Source organism: Meleagris gallopavo, chromosome Z (genome assembly GCF_000146605.3).
Source record: "Meleagris gallopavo isolate NT-WF06-2002-E0010 breed Aviagen turkey brand Nicholas breeding stock chromosome Z, Turkey_5.1, whole genome shotgun sequence".
In the NCBI taxonomy this organism is placed as follows: Eukaryota; Metazoa; Chordata; class Aves; order Galliformes; family Phasianidae; genus Meleagris; species Meleagris gallopavo.
The window spans coordinates 22,780,227-22,800,030 of NC_015041.2; the positions used below are offsets into that span (position 1 = coordinate 22,780,227).

Sequence of the window (19,804 nt, forward strand, 5' to 3'; positions counted from 1 at the left end):
CCAACCACCAGACCAGGCTGCCCAGAGCCACATCCAGCCTGGCTTTGAATGCCTCCAGGGATGGGGCATCCACAACCTCCTTGGGCAACCTGTTCCAGTGCATCACCACCCTTTGTGTGAAAAACTTCCTCCTAATATCTAACCTAAACCTCCCCTGTCTCAGTTTAAAACTATTCCCCCTTGTTCTATTACTATCCACCCTCATAAACAGCCGTTCCCCCTCCTGCATATATGCTCCCTTCAAGTATTGGAAATTTCCTTCTTCCTTTCTTACTATCATGCTTAGTTTTACTGCAGTTATGCAAGGATGCTGTGCAGTGTCTCTGTACAGCAAGCCTTGAGCTATCTTATGCTTTTTTTCAGTCAGCATTCACAGTTTTATAGCGTTGTGCAAAGTCTTCTCTTAACCAAAACTGCTGTATGCCTAGTTAGGGTTTGTCTATGCAGTGTGACCTTTAATCTTGCTGTCTTTCACAAAAATCCGTATCAGAGTACCTGTTTGAAAGTTTTTACAATCCATTGACATTCCAACAAAGCTGATCATATTTGGAGGGTGAAGGCGAAAGAAAAATAAGTACCACTGTAATATGATGGCATGGAGCAAGGTGGAAAGTAGATTTTGCACAACCTGTCTTGCAGTCTGAGCTGCTGGGTTGCGAACTGTTTCTGTCACGTTTTTGGTTTTGTTTTTTTTTTTTCCCCAAATTCTGTGAAGTAGATAAATGCAGTTTCAGCTGTGAGTTTATTTTTCCATCATTGCTCTTTTTTATAGCTATTTTCTTTGGCAATTGTACAGCATAATGGGGAATCAGAAAAAAATACTTGCATTTTAACTTCTTGTTGAGCTCATCTGTAAAAATGTAGGTAAATCATATAAGATGGTTATTTTTCCCATCTGTAAAAAGGGAATGGTGCTTTTTACTGTTTGATGAAACACTTACATTTTCATGTATGTCTTTTATTTTACACTATACAAGTGTAAAATACGACTTGGAAAAATGTATTTTTCGTGATAGAATTTAAACAGGTTATTTTTCCAGTAAGCTATTATTTTTATTCGAAGGCTTCTGTCTCTAAATGTTGCATGGAGATTGTTCAGCTTTTGCTTGCTGTCATTAAATTTTGCTATTTAAGAACACAAATCAGTTATGGAAGCACTCTAGCATGCAATTAATTTGTTGGAGAGAAGTTGCAAGTTGCGTATAATTTGAGTTGAGTGTCTACAAAAATACATGCTTCTCTAGGGTTCTTTAGACTACTTCTGAGAATAAGATATGACCTTACAAGGAAAGTGATGTTTAGGGATTCACCGTGATTTTCAAATTACTGAAGACTCTTTGGATATGGTGCTTGTTGTTTATGTACAGACTTGGATAATGCATTGAGCTGCCTTCAGCGTGAAGATCCAAGTTTAAAAGTGAAAATAGATCCTGACACAGGGCAGGTAAGATGAATCTTCTATTCCTCACCTTGTAGTTAAACTTTATTTTAGAATTGTCAGGACCACTCTTCAGTTAGTTTACGTACTTAGATTACTGTGAATGAAAAGCTTATCTCAGTGTTCGTATCATGTGGGTACAAAGCTGTGAGCCTCTAAACAAACTAAAATTGAGCCTTGTGCACATCTACTTTACAGAATAAAGGAGGTCATCCTATTTTCTGCATATGTGTTAAGAGTTCTTCGTGAAGTTAGAAGAATTTGAATTATGTAATCTTTAAGCTAATGTAAGATGTTCTTTTACCTAGTGGTTTTACAACAGGAATTGCTGTTTCACTTAGGATGTTTCTTGGATGACATGAAGTAGTCCTGTTGTTTGTTTTTCTCAAGGGTCCTTAGAATTTGAAATACTTTTAAGAAGGTAGTAAGAGCCTGTGAGCCCTTGTTTAAACAGTTCTTATGAAAACCTGAGTTTTCTATGTTCTTCTGCCTCTCTCTTAACTGTCATCTCATTAGACCATTCTCTGTGGCATGGGAGAACTGCATATAGAGATCATTCATGACCGAATCAAACGTGAATATGGAATAGAGACATATTTGGGGCCACTTCAGATAGCCTACAGAGAAACCATCCTGAATGCTGCACAAGCCACGGGTAAAAAGAAGGAATCTAAGAAATATCTTGTATCTTGTTCTGTTACTTGATTTACTTGAAAAGATTTTTTGTTATACTTAACTGCTTAAAATTCATCAGAAAGTTATTTATTTATGTCTTGTTTATTTTGCCTCCAAATTCCTGTTCATTTGTTTCCTGAAGATGTATTGGACAAAGTAGTAGGAGATAAAAGACACTTTGTGACTACAGAGCTAGAGGTGAGGCCTGTGTCAGGAGAAAGAACGGTGACCAAACCTATCATTGAGTATGCTGAGAGTGTCATTGAGGTGCTACCCAAAGAACTCCAGGAAGCAATAGAAAATGGAATCACAAATTCATGTGTTCAAGGTAAAGGAAGTGCTATAACAGCTACACTGGTCTAACTTTTCTGCAACAATCAATTCAGTATGATTCTGGGAGGAAAAAAAATCTGGTAGCTTGAAAGCAAAAACATATTCCCTATGAATATACTTCAGGTACAAAGGAAGTTCTGGAATTTTCTTAATTACAAAAATGGCTACATACCCCTTTTGCCAGACCAGCAGTGGAAGGCAGCATGCCTTTGGTTTTAAGCTTGACTTCTTCTAAGTCCATTTATAATATTCATTTTCTTTGGTATGTTTTTTGATCTAGTGTAATAGGTAAGGCACTTGTTTGATGACATCATGTAAAGCATAGCAGTGTGACGTGAACTGGTTTTGAAGCCCAACATGTCAATACCACACTTACATTATTTACTGATTTTTTTTTTTAATTTTGTAAATTCATGAAAGTATATGAAGTGTATGTACTAATATATTAACAAAATAAAAATAAAAAGCCTTATCTTATTGTAAAGTGTGGGGTCTCTTAAGAACAGTCTCTTACATTTAGTTTAAAACATTATTCAGTAATTTGTGACCAAAGGACTCTCCCTTACAGTAAACTAACGGATAGTGATTTAATAAAAAAGAATTACTACTGAAGAGGCAGCATGTGGTGTTTCTTTTGAAATTGCTTTGTATCTGGCCGTGAAATGAGTCTTGACTGCTTTTTTCACACACCATGAAGACTCTTCAGAATTGTGCAGTCTACAGCATAAAATTCTTACCACTAAAGGCTTTTTTTCCTTTAAAAGTCCATTTAGCCATGTGTTCTGCAAGAAAAAGCTGTGTGTATCATTCTTTTTTTTTTTTTTTCCTCAGACATGTTTCAAGCACCATATCCAGCCTAACAGTGTTTTTGGTCTAGTTAAGATTTCTCAGTTGTAGTGAGTTAAACTGCATAGGTTATTAGAAAGGCAGGTGATATTTTATGGAATCGAGTTAATGCTGCAGTTTTGGTAATGTGTTGATACTAGGAATTTCCTGCAGTCACTCTTGTTGAAAATACAGAAGATATTCTGCTTTTAAGTTAAACAAAAGACTCCATTACTTTTTTCTTTTTCAGTTGATATCTTGTTTTAGCAGATGAATTTTAGATATTGTAACTTTTAAGACAGTTTCGGAACAGTTGTTTGGATGAGTGTGCTCAGGAACTTTCAATTCTGAAAATCATTAGCTGTGTTTTTGATAAGGAGAATAAATGAGTCTATATGCTTTTCTCTGTAGGCAAAGCTATGTAATGATAAAACAAAATAACAAGTAGCCATGCCCTTGGACATAAGGAGGAGAAGGGAAAGAGAAAAACGAGATCCTGGAACTTTTTTTTTTTCCTCCTCTGTGTCATAATATTCTGAAAAGAAAGTGTCTGTTTTTTAATGCACTTCTTTTCTTTTTCTTTCTTCTTAGGACCCTTGCTAGGTTTTCCTGTTCAGGATATAGACGTGACAGTGCAGTCACTGACAGTGCATCCTGATACCTCCGACACAATGATATCAGCCTGCATCTCCCGTTGCTTGCAAAAGGTATAGCAAAGCCGTAAGCTGTTGTAGAGCACAGGAGCATGATGTATCACTGGGAAAAAGAGGTATATCATTATCTGGCAATTGTTCTTGAACATTGTAACTTGGGGAATTTATAGCTTTTTGAGGTAGAAAATTGAGTGGCAGTACTAACAAACCGTGTAAGCATTTCTTACGTCAGTTTTTTAAAAAGGATTTGGCATAACTCTCCATCATTTCCATGCAGGCTTTGAAAAAAGCTGGTATTCAAATACTGGAACCCCTGATGAGCCTAGAAATCACAGTAAGTGAAGATCACCTCAGTGCAGCACTTGCTGACCTTGCACAACGAAGAGGCAGTATTCAGGAAATCCAGAGTCGTCAAGATAACAAAGTTGTGATTGCTGCTGTTCCACTAGCAGAAATGATGGTACGTAACTGTTGTAATGCATAAGAAGACTTACAGACTTCAGATCACTTTTCCTGTTATATATAAGCAAATTTGGAATTGATGTTTTTAATTGTAATTTAATGATGGAAGGTCTGAAACAAGTTATTCAGAGGTTGTGTGGATTTAGAGCCTATTTTGTTACTGTGCTTGCAAACTTAGTAGCATTTTGAACATGATTCAGTTTGTTAAAATGGTGTGTTTTCAGTTTTATGCCAGAGTAGTAGTAAAAGCTGGTTTTACAGAGAATAGTAAAAACAAAAAAACAAAACAAAAAAAAAAACAAGGTTAATTTTTGTGTGCGTTGCCCTTTTAATATAGTAATGTTAAAAATTACTAGAATGTTGCAGTATACTTAAGATTCTGTCCCTTTTTCTCTAGACATTTACGAGCCTTCTCTGCTAGTTTAGCTTCTCTGTCCCTGAATTAGGTGATATGTTTTTTTTCTGTTTTTTATTCAGGGCTACTCAACAGTTCTGCGTTCTTTAACATCAGGCTCAGCAACTTTTACTTTGGAGTTAGCCAGTTATCAAGCCCTGAACAGTCAAGAGCAAAATGCACTTCTTCAAAGGAGGATGGGGTTGGTGTGACTGCTTTGCTCTGTAGAAAAATAAAGATACAACCTATCCTCCATACTAAATATTTCCAGGAAACTGCCTACATTGACCAGTATGCTCTTCTGTGACTGATTATGGTAAATGATCATAGAATCATAGAATTATTCAGGTTGGAAGGGACCTCGAGGATCATCAAGTCCAACCAGCCTAACCATAGTACCCTAACTCTAACAACCCTCTGCTAAATCATATCTCTGAGCACCCATCCAACCGGCTCTTAAACACATCCAGGGACGGTGACTCAACCACCTCTCTGGGGAGCCCATTCCAATGTTTAACCACCCTTTCTGTAAAGAAGTGTTTCCTAACGTCCAACCTAAACTTACCTTGGCGCAACTTGAGGCCATTTCCCCTCGTCTTGTCACCTGTCACCAGTGAGAAGAGATCTACCCCGCTCTCACTGTAAGCACCTTTCAGATACTGGAAGAGAGTAATAAGGACTCCCCTCAGCCGCCTCTTCCCCATGATGAATTAGCTGCAGCATGATAGACATCTGCTTTTGACTTTCCAAGGGAACATTCAAGAGACTGTGTTCTTCAGGCAAAGCCTTCTAATTGCAGGGCGGCCCACTAGAGATGCAGCCACAATCTGCTGCCTTGGCAGTCCTTATCTTACAGATAACCACAGTGAGAAGTGATGCAAGTCCTATGTAAAGGAATGAACATTATGTGCACATTAGTGTGTAAAAGAGACTATTTCTTATATACTAAGTAAAGTTTGTGAAGTTTGTAAGTTAATTGTGTGGATGAATAACTACAGTTTTGTCAGTCTGTATCTTGATTCGTTTTCAGCTGTAGACAAGATTGTTCAAGAAGCACTTTTAACTATGAAAGTATGCTTCTGTATGGCTAGAAATCAATTTGAAATAGAATTTAGAACACCAGATTTAACTTACTTTAGTTTGCTTTAACAAGTACCTGGAATACGTGCATCTGCAAATTGAGTAAGCAAAAAAAGAACCAGAGTTCTCCCACAACAGCAGTCCCTACCTGCTACTTTGGTGTACACTGAAGATTCTTCTGACGTCTAAGAATGACTGATTGAAATTTTAAATGGTCTGTGTATTTGCTGTGGGTTACAATTAATTTGACATTTGCAGTTATTTGGGAAAGTAGCAGATGACAAAACACTTGGACGTATAAAAAGCAGACTCTCTATGCAAGTAACTTTACATAACTACAAATGAAGGAAAATAAGGACTTCATAATGAAGAATCCCTCTAATTAAAGTTTGATATGGAACTAACCTCATCATCCTAGATTTAAAAAAAAAAAAAAGGCCTACTCCAGCAAGCGTGTGAAATACCTTTATTTTAGAAGTGAGAATGTTTTTGGTTCAACAGTCAAAGCACATGTACTCATCTACGCATCTTCACCTCATAGGCACTTCAGGTTGCTGAATGGAGGTATCCAAAGCAGTCACTGCCATCTTGCTTCATGGGGACAATAGCCAACAAAAAGAGGCTCAGCTGCTATGCCTCTGCTGTAAAAATAAATCAAGTATGTATGAATAAATCAAATAATGGGCTAGTAGTTTAGGAAGGAACAGAGATAAGGGCAGCCAGTTTTAATCTGCTTTATGTAAACAAATGGGCTGCCTATTTGTAAAAAAGGGCCCTATTCTGTCAGTTGCATTTTTGTTACTAAGCCAAATACAGTAACCTTGTTTCAGTTGAACCTACCAGAATACTAGAAAGTGAGTTGAAAAGGCAAACTTCAGGGCTGATGGTCTTGCTGTTCTGTAAAATCTATTGCTTTTAAGATGAGTGATGAATATGAAAACACAAGACAGTTAACATTGCACATTCTCCTCTAAGGTTAATATTTCCTTCGCATGCAGCTCTGATTATGTCATTTTCATTCAACTCATCACTACAGGAAGCTGAGTTCAGATTTGAATGAAAGCTATTGCTTTTGTAGTACAGTTTCAGTAGCAGTAACTTTTCCTTTAATTTAGAAGAGCTATTGTTCTTCCACTGACTGTGATCTAGCTGTTAGAAAGTTTCTGCCTGCCCCTTCACTCTCTGCCTGGTAATCTGATACATACATCAAGCCAGAGCTGTTTTATTTGGAAAGGCTCCTCAGTCTGCTGAAACCATCATCATCTGCTTATACATATTCCATGTACAAAAACAGTATCAGGGACATATTTGCCCACTTTCTAAATTTTTTGTAACAGTTCAATTAATAAACTCAGCTCTTCGGGGTTCAAACAAAAGTCAGGAAATCTCATGGAAGGTCCACTGACAGTTACAGTGTAACTGCAGTCAGAAGGAACCATCATTTAACCAATGGGAATGGGATGGTTTCTCTACTGTTCTTCTAACTTAAAGCCTACATAAATGCAGTGCTTTTAAGGAGGACATGTCCTTAAAGCAAGGTTTTTTTCCTAACAGTCAGTATTCACCATGAGTTTATGTGCCAACAAAGCACATGCTGAGGTACCTACAGGAATCTGGAGAGAGTGCTTGAATTTTGGGTGCTGACTGTAATTGCCATGTATCCTGTCCTCTAAAAACCCGATCTGTATAAATCTCAAAATCCTTCCTCTCGGGGTTGAAATTTTCTATGGTTTGTCATGAACTACTATAAAACTAAATGGTATGCTCATTCTTGCTGTAGACAATTGCAGCAACATTTGAGCAGTCATAAACTGCTTTCTGGCTGTGTACTTTTAGAAGTGGAGTCGCGCTGAAACTTAAGACCCGGAACTGACTCATTTCTACAGCCACAAATATACAGAGCACTAGCAATAAACAAGCAGTAAATTGTCTACACACTTTTTGAGCAAGAACTGCAGTGAACAATCTATTATGAACTGATATAGTTTATGGTAGTTTAAAAAAAAAAAAAGTTTAATTCAACAGGGACTCCAGATCCACCCCTTCACTCTCTACATTAAGGCAATACCTGAAAGAACAGGTCATTCAAGCCCACCTCTCATGCAAGAAGCTCCATTTGATTACCTCTGGCAACAATTACCTATTTCCAATAACTAAAAAAGTCAGTCTGTTTTTTTTCCCTATCTGTGTACTGTTCCCATATGTCCTTTAATATCCTTCATAGTCTGAAATAAGTCAGTCAGGGAGTATGTTTTTTCTTTAGAAGAAAGCAAAACAGAGATAAGTTCTAGCATTTCAGTAAAGAGGGTTCATGGTTTTGAGAATGTTATCTGCAAGAATCTTTTGAACACCTGTTGTGATGTAACTGTTTTTCCCCTTCTGAGGACACTGAAACACTTGGGATGATATTTATGTGATCAGATCAGTCTGCTAGCTTTCATTCATTTTGCAGCCAGCAAATTATGCCTGCACTTTAACTCCACTGGCTCTAAAATACGAGAGCCACAGGCTTAATAGAACCTCTGATCTTACCTGAGCATGCGGCATCGATGGTTAGACAGTCTTCTATAGGCATCCTGCAAGTTGGTCACATTTTTGCTGCTCCAGAGTCTTTCCCCTACAGCACTTGCCCGAGGCCTGTGAAGATATACTGAGTTTTAGAGGAGATACAGCCTACAACCAAGAATGGATAAAAGTTTTAAATACCAGGTCTTTTTACCAGGAGCATCAATTTTTAAAGCTGCTTAGGGTCAGTACAGAACTCTAGCATTGTTACCACTAACATACAGTACTGTTTAATTCAGTCTTCTTGAAGCTTTCTAAAATACAAAGAAGTTCATACCATAATCTTGGTGTGAGGTTTGTGGCATCCACATATTCTCCCCACAGGCAAGCTTCTCCACCTATTAAGAGCCTTTTCTGTTTTTCAGATCCTGTATTCAAAGCAGAAAGTTAGAATTTCTATTTATCCAGGGAATGGGCATGTATCACAATTATTTTTTTCTTCAATACTCAGGACTGCTCTTCAGCTGTAACTTACTTTTTATCAAATAACATATCTGTCCTGAGCACAAACTTAGCATTTTGGTAGTAGAGTGTAAGAATGATTAGCCCATTTGCTTGGAGAACACATCTCCATTTTGTGGCAGAAAAGATTATAACTTTTATTTTCCACTGTTTAGACACTCTTCAGGGATTCAAGTTTTCATTTAGACTGCCCCCTCTATTACACACAGAATGTTTTTTGAAGAAGCTGTGGGACTCAGTTGTCCCTAACACTTTGCATAAAAAGAAAGCCTAGGAAATGGCAAAAGTTCTGACTGTCAGCTTCCGCCAAAGGGAGAGAATATACCTTTTTCTTTAACAGTCTAACTTTCTATGAGGTTGCTTCAAAATACAAGTTCATTGTCCACCATCAGCTGTTTTGTGTTGTCCCTAAAGCATGACACGTCTGTTGATGCCATCCAACTTCCAGATTCACACATGCACTGTTGCCACATGTTGGAGGAACTAATGCTTTTCCATTTGAGAAATCAGAAGTTGCAATTTTATTTTTCACTTGTTTATCAGCCACAACTCTGGAAAATGCTCAAGACCTTTGATTATGGAGTATTTGATCATACCAACTGCATGCATCCCTAAATAGCCTTATCTATTCAATTTATGCCTTATTATGAACCAAATACATTCACACACAGAACAATCATATATGAAAACAGTAACAAACCAGGGAAGTTAAGTGGTTCAACGCGGTAGTATTTTGTCCAGTCTTGTCCATAACTAATGTAGTCCAAATACCAGGGGGCTGCCAGGATAGCAGTGTACCCTGCTCTAGTGACACGGCTCAGTTCGTGTGCATAGTTATTTGCCATCCACACTTCAACTACAGTGTCTGGTTTCAGCTAGAAGGGAAAAATAAGAATAATTTAGAAAAATCAACATGAAAGACAATCCTAATTACTGTTGACAGGAAAAAAAGAACTAACAGATTTCAAAACTGGGAGGGGGCATTTTGCTTTGAAAAGGAGCACACTGGAAGCTAACTTTTGGCAGTGTTTTCTTTCCTAGACAGTCAAAAACTAAAAACCTGTTAGTTTTAAACACAGTTCACATTAGAGTGAAGTACAGATTGTAGACAATCTGTTTCCTGAGATGGCTCCTACGTGCACCAGCTACTTGACAACTTTAAAAAGCTGAGCACCTGGTGTACTAGTCTAAGTGTGCTGTTACCTGGGAAAACTAAAAGTATATAAGAAGGCAGAGAAACTTTTCTACTCTTTACTCCTGCTCTACATTAAGTGATATTATCTACTCCTACCTTGAAGAAAGTGCAGCAATGCTGCTGTTCTTGTTTCACCTATTTTACCTACTAGATAAATGGTAATTCCAAGTTAGGCTCCACACCTTTGTGGACTTACTGGTATTGTCCACAGATTTCCTTTAAACACTTACAGGACACAACCAAAACTACTTAATAGTCTATTTTGGAAACCTCCCATGATACTGTGTTGTTTTATGAGAGTATCCTATTTACTTTTCCATCTTACCTCTGCATTGTTATCAAACACTTCCTGCCAGACCACGTATCCTTTGTTGTAGGAGGAAACAATATCCAAAATCCTAGGATTTAGAAATAAGATCATGCCTGTGAACTTCAAGCAGCTCAAATACAGACACCCAACGCAGCAGTATTCCTACTCTGATGCATATTGCGTCTTTTCGTTCCTAAGGGACCTAAAGAAGCTATACTTCTCTCATTTTGGCCTTCAATGTTCTTTCTAGAAGAACATGTGCATAAGGAAATGCATGTACATTAACACAGACTTCGGTACAGAACTGCCAGTAACTCAGAAAGATGTTGAAATGTATGCCACTTAAGAAAAAAAAAAAAAATCAATAAACATCTGCAAAAACCTTTAGATTTTCTCTCCCCACCTTGTTTACTGACATTTCAGTACACCTAGTTTAAAGATACCCCATACATTCAGAGTGTGTTTAGAACGAGCCAACGTATCCTTGGTGTGTCCACATTTTAAAAATGTAAACTCTATATTCTGTGTAAAAATAGGAAAGAAACTGGGATGTACCCCATGCATGGGTATTTTTGAAATCTATATATAATACAGTCTAAAATATTACATATCTGCACCCTGACATCCCCCTCAGATAGCGGGTGTGAAAAGCTGGGCAGGAATTAAAAATTAAAGCACATACTTCTGAACATAGTATGACTCCAGTTTAGCATAGTCAATGCCAAATCCTTGCTTCTTCATGAAATCTTTCACTTCAGGGTTAGATTCCCTTAAACAGAAAAAAATAAATCAGAATAATTATTTTTTGTTTGTTTTAAACCTCATTTCCCAGTTAGTTTTATCCACACACAGTATATTAACAGATGCCTTAGACATGTCACAGCCTCAAATGCACAACAGAGCAGAAGTAGCAGAATAATACGATTTAGGTATTTTGAAACCAAATTTAATCATGATTTGAAACAAAGCCAATAGTCCTAATTCTCTGGGAAAGCTACTGGAGTTCCTGCCCTCAAGCAGCTTCTGGCAGGGTTCCTCAAGCTCCTAAGAGCTCTGGGGTTCCTGGCGCCTGTCATTTTGTGGGAAAACTGCCAGCAGGTCCGGAAACTAAGCAGCCAAAGAGCAGCAGGATATCTGCAGGAGTTACATTAATAATCAAACTTGAAAAGAACTCCCTCAGAGCAAACCAACACTTTGTACTGAAACATTTGACAGAACTTATCTCTACTTCAAAAATTAAAGCAAGCTTTGAGTGTTCAGATTTGTTTCTTCAAGAGAATTCACAAATACTAACTATGATCAATTTGAATGCTAATCCTATTACATCAGCTCTGAATTCTGTATTATTATTAGTTACTCCACCAGAAAGATTTAAAAATAGCCCAAATCCACAACTTGAGGAACTGTATGCAGTACTTGTAATGTAAGCACCCAAGAGTCAGTAATGTAATTCTTAACATTAGCAGATTTTCTATAAGGCAGGGCTCAATGAAAAGGACTGGTTCTCCTTTAACACAAAGCACTTCAGCATTAATGATCTTCTATAGTGCTTAACTCCCCAAATTTTTCTCCCTTCTGAATGGTTAGTTTTCATAAAGAAATCCTTTAGAGTATCTCAACATGCATGAAACACAAAGGGTCAGAGCAAAATTCTGCACAACTGTAACTCCTACAGACTTGCTTGTTGAAAATGCTCTGCCTGTAAATTTTTACAGAAGCAGGAGTGCAGAGTATCTTCAGGATAAGCAGAGAAAATCATCTCACAACTGATGGATTTAGGCAAGTTTAAAAGGCACTGGCTATTTTTTGAACTGTAACCATACCAACAATTGAAGCTCACTTCATCTCCTCCCAGATGGATGTAGGCATCAGGAAATACACTGCTGATTTCTTTGAATAATGTAGCCATGAAGTCATAAGTTGAATTCAAAATGGGATTTACAGGTCCAAACGATCCACTTGGTTGTTCTCCACTGTAACAAGGGGTGAGAAGATCTTTTTGACCTAATAGAAACAATTGATAGAGGATATTCAGTTCCATACGGGTGTGCTACCTCTGCTAGCAGGAAGTAGTTCACTCATATTATGAAGGCTAATATTCATTACTAAAGTGCTCACCTATTTCCTATTCCATACAAAATTGAATAGAGGAAAGGTGAAACAATTTTGCCCAAAGCTGAAGAACCCTCTAACTGAAAATGAAGACTCTAACTTTTCAACTTCTGATTTAAAACCACAAATTTCTAGAACATACTCCACTACCTAGAAAGCAACTCCTGGATGACTACTTGAATAACAAAGCTTTAAATATGCCAATTAGAAGGAAGCAGGGTCTGTAGTGAAAGAACAAGGGGAAATGGCTTCAAGCTTAAAGAGGGTAGATTTAGGCTGAATACAAGAAAGTCTTTTATGGTGTGGGTGAGGCACTGGAATATGTTGCCCAGAGATATGGTTGATGCCCCATCTCTGGAGGCTTTCAAGGCCAGACTGGATCAGTTGGCCCTGCACAACCTGATCCAGTTGTGCGTGTCCTTGTTCACTGCAGGGGAGTTGGACTAGATGACCTTTAAATGCCACCCCCACAGTAAGGAATTTCCTCCTGATATGTAGTCTAAATCTATTCTCTTCCAGTTTAAAGCCATTTCCCCTCAATCCTGTCACTATATGCCCTCATAAAAAGTCCCTCCTCAGCTTTCCTGTAGGCCCCCTTCAGGTACTGGAAGGCCACTATAAAGGTCTCCTCTGGCCTTATCTTCTCCAAAGCTGAAGAGCCCCAACTCTCTCAGTCTGTCCTCTTAGAGGAGAGGGCTCCAGCCCTCTGACCATCTTTGTGGCCCTCCTCTAGACCTGCTCCAACAATTCCATGTCCTTCCTGTGTTGGTGGCACCAGAACTGGACGCAGTGCTCCAGATGGGGTCTCACAAAGCAGAGTAGAGGGGCAGAATCACCTCCCTCAACCTGCTGGTCACGCTTCTCTTGATGTAATCAGATATGGTTGGCCTTCTGGGCTGCAAGCACACATTGCTGGCTCATGTTGAATCTTTTATCAATCAATGCCCCCAAATCCTTCTTCTCAGAGCTGCTCTGAAGCCATTCTCCGTACTACCTGTATCTGTGTTTGAGATTGCCCCAGGTGCAGGATCTTGCACTTGGCCTTGTTGAACTTCATGAAGTTGACATGGGCCCACCTCTCAAGCCTGTCCAGGTCCCTCTGGATGGCATCCCCTAATGCCTCATAACAACCAAGACTACATAAGATGAAAGATTCAGAAAAATTGTTTACCAGTTCAACTTCTATGTTGCTCATTTCCTTTTCATGTAAAGTAAGTGAGAAAGAGCCCGAGGCATCTTCCAATGTTCTGGCCACATTTCCCACAGGATGAGCACAACTTATCCTGTAGCTAAAGGGACTAGAAAATGTATACTATTCTCCGTGTAGCCAAAACTTCTGCAGCTTAACTGCAGTCCATGCATCTTGAATCCAGGCACAAGGTTTCCTGGTCTCTGAGTACACGTAATCACCGTAATTCTGGACTCTATCAAGAAAAATACTACTAGTTTGAAATCTAGAAAACAGAATAAAGTAAGCATCCAACTTTGCTACCATTTGTACACCAGCAGAGCATGTCTTTACTAGTGAACAGAAATATCAGCCACTTTGAAAGAAAAAGTATCTCCAGGGACAGCAGTTCACTGTTTCTAGCCTCTGCCTTATTACTCTAAAGTCAAAATGATTGTATGGGATGAAAATATCAATATGAAACCAAAGCAGATAGAATATACTTAGCCTTTGCACACACATCCAGCACAGGAAATGACTGCTCAGTTTCAACTTCCTCCATTCACTTTCGCTTCTCTCACATCTAAGGTCTTAAACTTTGCTGATTCTTTCCCTCGCTTACCTCTTTCAGAATGCCTTTCAAAGTACTTCAAAAGCTGCTTTTAACAAGCCCACTTACTTTCATATAGGAATATTATGCTACACTTTACTCATCACAATCTTTTAATCATTAATACTTTCTTTGACATACCTTTTCCCCAAGACTGTGTGTGTCCAGGGGTATCAAACTCTGGGATAACTCTAATGCCTCTTAATCGGGCATACTCAATCACCAGACGGACGTCAGTAGGAGTATAGACATGGTTATAAGAGTAAGCCCCCTGTGAAGTGTACATATTTAGAGAAAGTTTACATAACATTATACCATCACGTTTTTTAATAGATGAGGGTTATTTATTTATTTACTTATACAAAGAAGTAAATTTGACTTTCCCTCCTTCTCTTCATCACTGATTCTGAAACAAAGGACCCTCGTAACGTTACATTCATTACTAACGCAAACATACAGATGATGGTGTGAAACTCCGTTTCACAATAGGCCAAGGGAGATATAGTTAACCATTTATAGGTTCTTGTGTCTGCATTTGGTTTTCATGAAATATGCCAGATTTCTGCCCTTCCGCTGTACTCTGAAGATGTCTACTCACCTTGTTACTAAGCTCAGGAAAAGAAACACTCTGGTAAGGAAATGACTGATCATCTACTATATGCCAGTGGAGAACATTGAACTTGTTAAAAGCCATAGCATCCTGTAACAAACAATGCAAGACAGTCCAGTTAAGCATTTTACTCTCACAGAAAACGTATGCAAAAAAAAAGGTCTTGTCCCAGTATACCCTGCAATCCTAGCTCAACGACTAAATCAAAGCAAAATATCATTTTTGAACTTAGAAGTAAATAGCTATAAATTCTTGTGAATTTTTTCCACTTTTCAACACATCTGATTGATTGTCTATAAACGATCAGCTGTTTCAGATTATAGGAAAGCTTACATTTTTCTACCTAAATACTTTATACTTGAAAACTAAATTCCTTCCATTGATTACATCCTCATGTGACAATAACCTCCTCAGAATGCATTTCAAATGCAGGCAAAATAAAACTGTGCATTTTTCAGTCAATATAGTGTTAGTATTTCTATTTTGTTAACTGTACATTATGAATATAAATGTAAACACATTTATTATAGAACCATAACTCCAGATGGGCGCTAACACACATACTGTGGGCTACATAAGTTTATCAGAGTCACTGGAAGTGCTGTATGCTGGAAGGAATTTGTACTCTTCTGGGACAAGTAATTGCAACACAGTTGCTTCCAATTGCTTGCACAATCCATCTTTTCCCCTCTTTTTTCATCCAAGCTGAATTTTCTGAAGCAACTGAATTATTGCTTGTCTTCATGCATCTCCACCGACTCACACCTTTCTACATAAAAACTACACTTTCTGATCCTCCCTCAACCTCTCCTTCCCGATGGACAATGCCCTTCCTTGTGATACAGCATGGTTGTCAGACACAAACAGGAAATGTACTTAAACTGCTGCCTTAAGCATCTAATTACCACATGTCAGTGAAGGGATTACTGCTGCTTTTTATTAGGCTAGTCTGGATTCAAGCAGCCACAGAGGAGGAAAAGCACACTTTTTTCTTAAACTGGTAAAATGGCATAAAACATAGCTCTGAGGAAGTAGCTGAACCGCAGACATAATTTAAGGAAAGAAAACGGAAGAGCAACAGTTACAAAAAGTCAAGTTATACTTCAGGCACACATCTGCTCTTTCAGAAAAGACAACAAATATTGACACAGGAACTACCTGAGTAGCTGGAACATTCTCAGTTGTATAAGAATACCCACACAAACCTAATTGCTGAGCATGGAATGATATTACAGGTAAAAACAAGTTGTAAATACTCATGGAGGGGCTGGCTCCAAGTGCAGTTCAAGGAGAACTTCAGAAATAAAGGCTGTTTTTTCCTGCACTCTGTTTTTGCCCACCTAAGCCTGCTCTGCAAAGGTCTGGAAATAGAAGGGAAGTATTTAAGAAAAATTCATCCTGGAAAAACAGGACAGACAAGACAGGGAACTGCATATTCCCTCATTCAAAGACTCCTCCACTTCAACCAAACAAGACCTGCTACAAGTACTTTAAGAGGAAATACGACAGTAGGAAGTAAGAAAACCCACAGCTTCTGGTGCTGAATTAGACAAATCTCTGACCATCTCATCAAGTGAGAGTGAGAATACGCATTTCTTACTCTTCAATAAGCTCTTCATAGAAATTTTACTACCTTCTCTTTTTTTTTTTGGAAAGAAGTAGTGAAAAAAATCAGCTCACAATGAACATACTAAAATTTGCCTGTTTGTACTTCATTACTGAATCACTCCTAGCAACTTAAGAATTGACTACATGGTTGGTTAAAAGACTGTAGTCTTACTGCAACCACGAGCACTCAAATTAGTGACTGCACGGTCTCCCCTGTAATGCTTGCAAAACATTCTTCCAGGAAATATCTATGCTGGTTTAGGCAGCAGCAAATACCGAAAACCCAAGGTGCACAAAATCACTCCCTCCTCGATGAACTGCAAATCACTCAATTTGCCCACTCAATTCATATCCAGCACAGACTCTGACCTCCACTTAGAAAAGTCCACCCTTTCCTTTCAGATGTTAGCCAGGTTCTCATTTCACACCAAGATCAGTTGCTACCTGCTTTAGAGAACAAAATATAACAAGAAGTATTCCTTATTAATGATACACGACAGTCCACTTACCAGGTTTGTGAGAATAGATTTCAATGGCAAATAGTGCCTTGAAGTGTCAAGTAAGATTCCTCTGTGTGCAAATCTTGGGAAGTCATAGATTTCAGATTCATTGATAAGAAACTATAAAAATGAAATTTGAGAATTAGAATTCCCATTTTATGTTCATCATTACAAACATGAAATACTTCTCAGTTTCTTAACAGCTTTCCAAACATTATTTTCTGAAAAAGTATTTAATGAAACTTGCAGATCTACTGTTCCTTGAGAAACACCTAACAAAGAACGTGGCTGCTTGTTATCAGATTGTGTTTTTAGTTAACATCTATACTTACACTTCCATAATCATCCTCGTGAACCAATTGACTGAAGGTTTCCAAACCTGGAAAAATCAAAGAAAGGAATCTGGAGTACAACCACTGTTATTTCTTAAAATTTTAGTAAAAACAGGACCCAAATTTACAGCAAGAAGGAATGCCTTATTACTGAGTTTCTTTCTTGTTATCACATTTGCCTTTGTTGCTCAAGCAACAAAGTTAACAAAGCATCAAAGAGAGAACAGTTCAAACCCTCCATTATACACAAGCACTGAATATTATTATCATGGCTCAGACATACCAAATTAATCTATGACAGAATGATTGCGACAGAGAGTAAGGTAGGAATGTCTGGTGCTATCATGCATATATACCTCTCATTTCTGGAACAGGTGAAGTTTCCAATTCAGCATTAAAAAATTGCTAATTTAAATACTGTTGAAAAAAAGCAGACTGAGACTTCAGCATCACAGTCTTCTTGGTGATGATGACCTGCACGTTGTTATTAGTGCAGTCACAGAACAATCTGTTGATACTATAGATCAGAGAAATTTTTAGCACTCAGAATTTGGTTGGCCTGGCTGATTTTAGATAAAGCAAGCATGCAGTTATGGATTGCCACTGGATCTGGGATAGAGCACACAGATTGAGGGAGTATGCAGTGCATGTTTTGGTACCTTTAGGCCCTCAAGCCCAAGTCTGCCTCCCATGAAGGACTGAATCAGGGCAAGCCTCAGTGGTCAGCTGATTCCTACTCTGCTATGCAGTCTGTATAAGCTTAGAACAAAAACAGCTCCGTATGGAAAGCATCAGCTTACCTCTTAAAGCTCCCCATACCTCATCAGCTTTCAGTATAGCCACAGGCTCAGTTACAGTTAAATGATCTAAAGAGAGGAAAAAAGAGTTATTCCTCGAGAAAGCAAGGATTGCTAAGATATTATCAGGCAGTAAGATATTCAAGATTCCTCCCCCTCCCTTTTTTTTTGTACATTTTCTTCGTAATTCAAACAAATGCTCTTTTTAATGGTGATACTATGCAGATATTTTTATTTTTACGTGTGCTCCTGGAATAATGCAAGCTCTCAGTCAGAAGCCATAGTTAATAAGATGCTAAAACAAAAATGTCTCTGAAAAATGACTATGTTAAATTTTGTACAGTGGCCTGAATACCAGCCTATTTTAGCTTAATTGATTTTTACACACATTAAATGATGCTTTTGCATTTAGTAAGCAGGCGACGAGGTTGAGTAACTAAGCCAGACATAGCCACAGAAATGCACTTCCCCTTTTACATTCATTTTAGATATTTTATGCTTACAGATTACTTTTTTTAGCGATATTGCTTATAAAGGTCTAATTACAAAGTAACAAAAAAATGAAGAAAGTATTTAGTTTTCCATTTTAACTTAGAGACAATTCTGTATGTACTGGAAGATTGGGGAAAGAAACATAAGATGGATACAATCACTATGTATTTTCTGGGGCTCTTTTTTTTCTTGCTGTATTATATATATATATATTTTTGTGGTAAACTGTAGGCCCGTCAGTGATCTACTTCTGTGACAGCAACTGTTTTTCTCAACATATATCTTAAATGAATGCAACACAGCAAGTTTTGCAAGGATAAACCGAACCTTCTACATGAAAAAATAAGAAGTCAGCAGGGAGGAGGGCAGGTAACCTGGATTTTTATTAGGTAGCTATACTCTCATCACAGAATCATAGAATGGCTTAGGTTAGAGGGGACCTTAAAGATCATTTAGTTGCAACCCTCTGCCATGGGCAGGATTGCCACATACTAGATCATGCTGCCCAGAGTCCCATCCAGCCCAACCCTGAACACCCTCAGGGACTGGGGCATCCACAACCTCTCTGGGAAGCTTATGCCAGTGCCTCAACTACCCTCTGAGTAAAAACTTTCTTCCTAACATCTTATCTAAATCTCCCCTCTTAATTTCAAGCCATTCTCCTTTGTCCTATTGTTATCAACTATACACAAAGTCAGCTCTTCTCCTGTCTGTAAGCTCCCTTCAAGTACTAGAAGGCCACAATAAGGTCCCCCTGGAGCCTTCTCTTCTCCAAGCCGAACAAGCCCAACTCCCTCAATCTTTCTTCAGAGAAAAGGTGCTCCATCACTCTGGTTATCTTCATGGCCCTCCTCTGGATCTGGTCCAGCAGCTCTGCTTCCTTCCTGTACTTGGGGTCAATCCCCTCCCTCTCCCTGCTGGCCATCCCTCTTTTGATGCATCCCAGGATATCAATGGCTTTCTGGGCTACAAGAGCACACTGCTTTTCATCCACCAGGACTACCTTGGTCTTTCTTTGCAGGGCTGTTCTCATATTTGAGTTCTTCTCACAGGCTGTACTCATATTTGGGAATGCCTCAATCCAAATGTAACACCTTGCACTTGTTAAACCTCATTAGATTCTCATGTGCCACCTCTTACACTATGAGATAACCATTCGCTAAACCATGCCATTTCTGTTTAG

At 38.4% G+C, this 19,804-nt stretch overlaps 3 protein-coding genes across 3 annotated transcripts in view; 2 read left to right on the forward strand and 1 right to left on the reverse strand.

Annotated features, from left to right (window-relative positions):
• Nucleotides 1-1,041: 1,041 nt before the first annotated feature.
• On the forward strand, nt 1,042-5,068 carry LOC100544738 (ribosome-releasing factor 2, mitochondrial-like). Its single transcript, XM_010725568.3, has 6 exons — nt 1,042-1,444; nt 1,955-2,093; nt 2,256-2,441; nt 3,863-3,978; nt 4,202-4,384; nt 4,864-5,068. The coding sequence occupies exons 2-6, from the start codon at nt 1,970-1,972 to the stop codon at nt 4,990-4,992; spliced, it is 738 nt and encodes a 245-aa protein (XP_010723870.1). The 5' UTR covers nt 1,042-1,444; nt 1,955-1,969; the 3' UTR covers nt 4,993-5,068.
• Nucleotides 5,069-6,309: 1,241 nt separating this feature from the next.
• HEXB (hexosaminidase subunit beta) lies at nt 6,310-18,224 on the reverse strand. The gene is made up of 12 exons (XM_010725569.3): nt 18,133-18,224; nt 17,333-17,379; nt 17,010-17,120; nt 14,881-14,982; nt 14,424-14,553; nt 12,216-12,396; nt 11,075-11,161; nt 10,408-10,480; nt 9,588-9,762; nt 8,703-8,793; nt 8,393-8,497; nt 6,310-6,501 (listed from the first exon to the last, which is right to left on the reverse strand). Exons 4-12 carry the CDS (start codon nt 14,974-14,976, stop codon nt 6,438-6,440), a joined length of 1,002 nt encoding a protein of 333 aa, XP_010723871.1. The 5' UTR covers nt 14,977-14,982; nt 17,010-17,120; nt 17,333-17,379; nt 18,133-18,224; the 3' UTR covers nt 6,310-6,437.
• Nucleotides 17,635-19,804, forward strand: part of LOC104909269 (ribosome-releasing factor 2, mitochondrial-like) — a 6,239-nt gene continuing 4,069 nt past the window's right edge. Inside the window, exon 1 of the mRNA XM_010725570.3 lies at nt 17,635-17,650. Within this exon, the coding sequence (XP_010723872.1) occupies nt 17,635-17,650 (16 nt within the window). The remainder of the gene's footprint in view (nt 17,651-19,804) is intronic.

Excerpts from the sequence above, each read along its gene's own strand:
- LOC100544738 (XM_010725568.3), top strand. The coding sequence starts at position 1,970 with ATGGGAGAACTGCATATAGAGATCATTCATGACCGAATCAAACGTGAA. Across the intron at positions 2,442-3,862 it reads CACAAATTCATGTGTTCAAG|GACCCTTGCTAGGTTTTCCT; the intron begins GTAAAGGAAGTG and ends CTTTCTTCTTAG. Across the intron at positions 3,979-4,201 it reads TCTCCCGTTGCTTGCAAAAG|GCTTTGAAAAAAGCTGGTAT; the intron begins GTATAGCAAAGC and ends ATTTCCATGCAG.
- HEXB (XM_010725569.3), bottom strand. The coding sequence starts at position 14,976 with ATGGCTTTTAACAAGTTCAATGTTCTCCACTGGCATATAGTAGATGAT. Across the intron at positions 12,397-14,423 it reads CACACAGTCTTGGGGAAAAG|GTCAAAAAGATCTTCTCACC; the intron begins GTATGTCAAAGA and ends TGTTTCTATTAG. Across the intron at positions 8,794-9,587 it reads TGAACCACTTAACTTCCCTG|GATCTGAAAAACAGAAAAGG; the intron begins GTTTGTTACTGT and ends CTTTGAATACAG.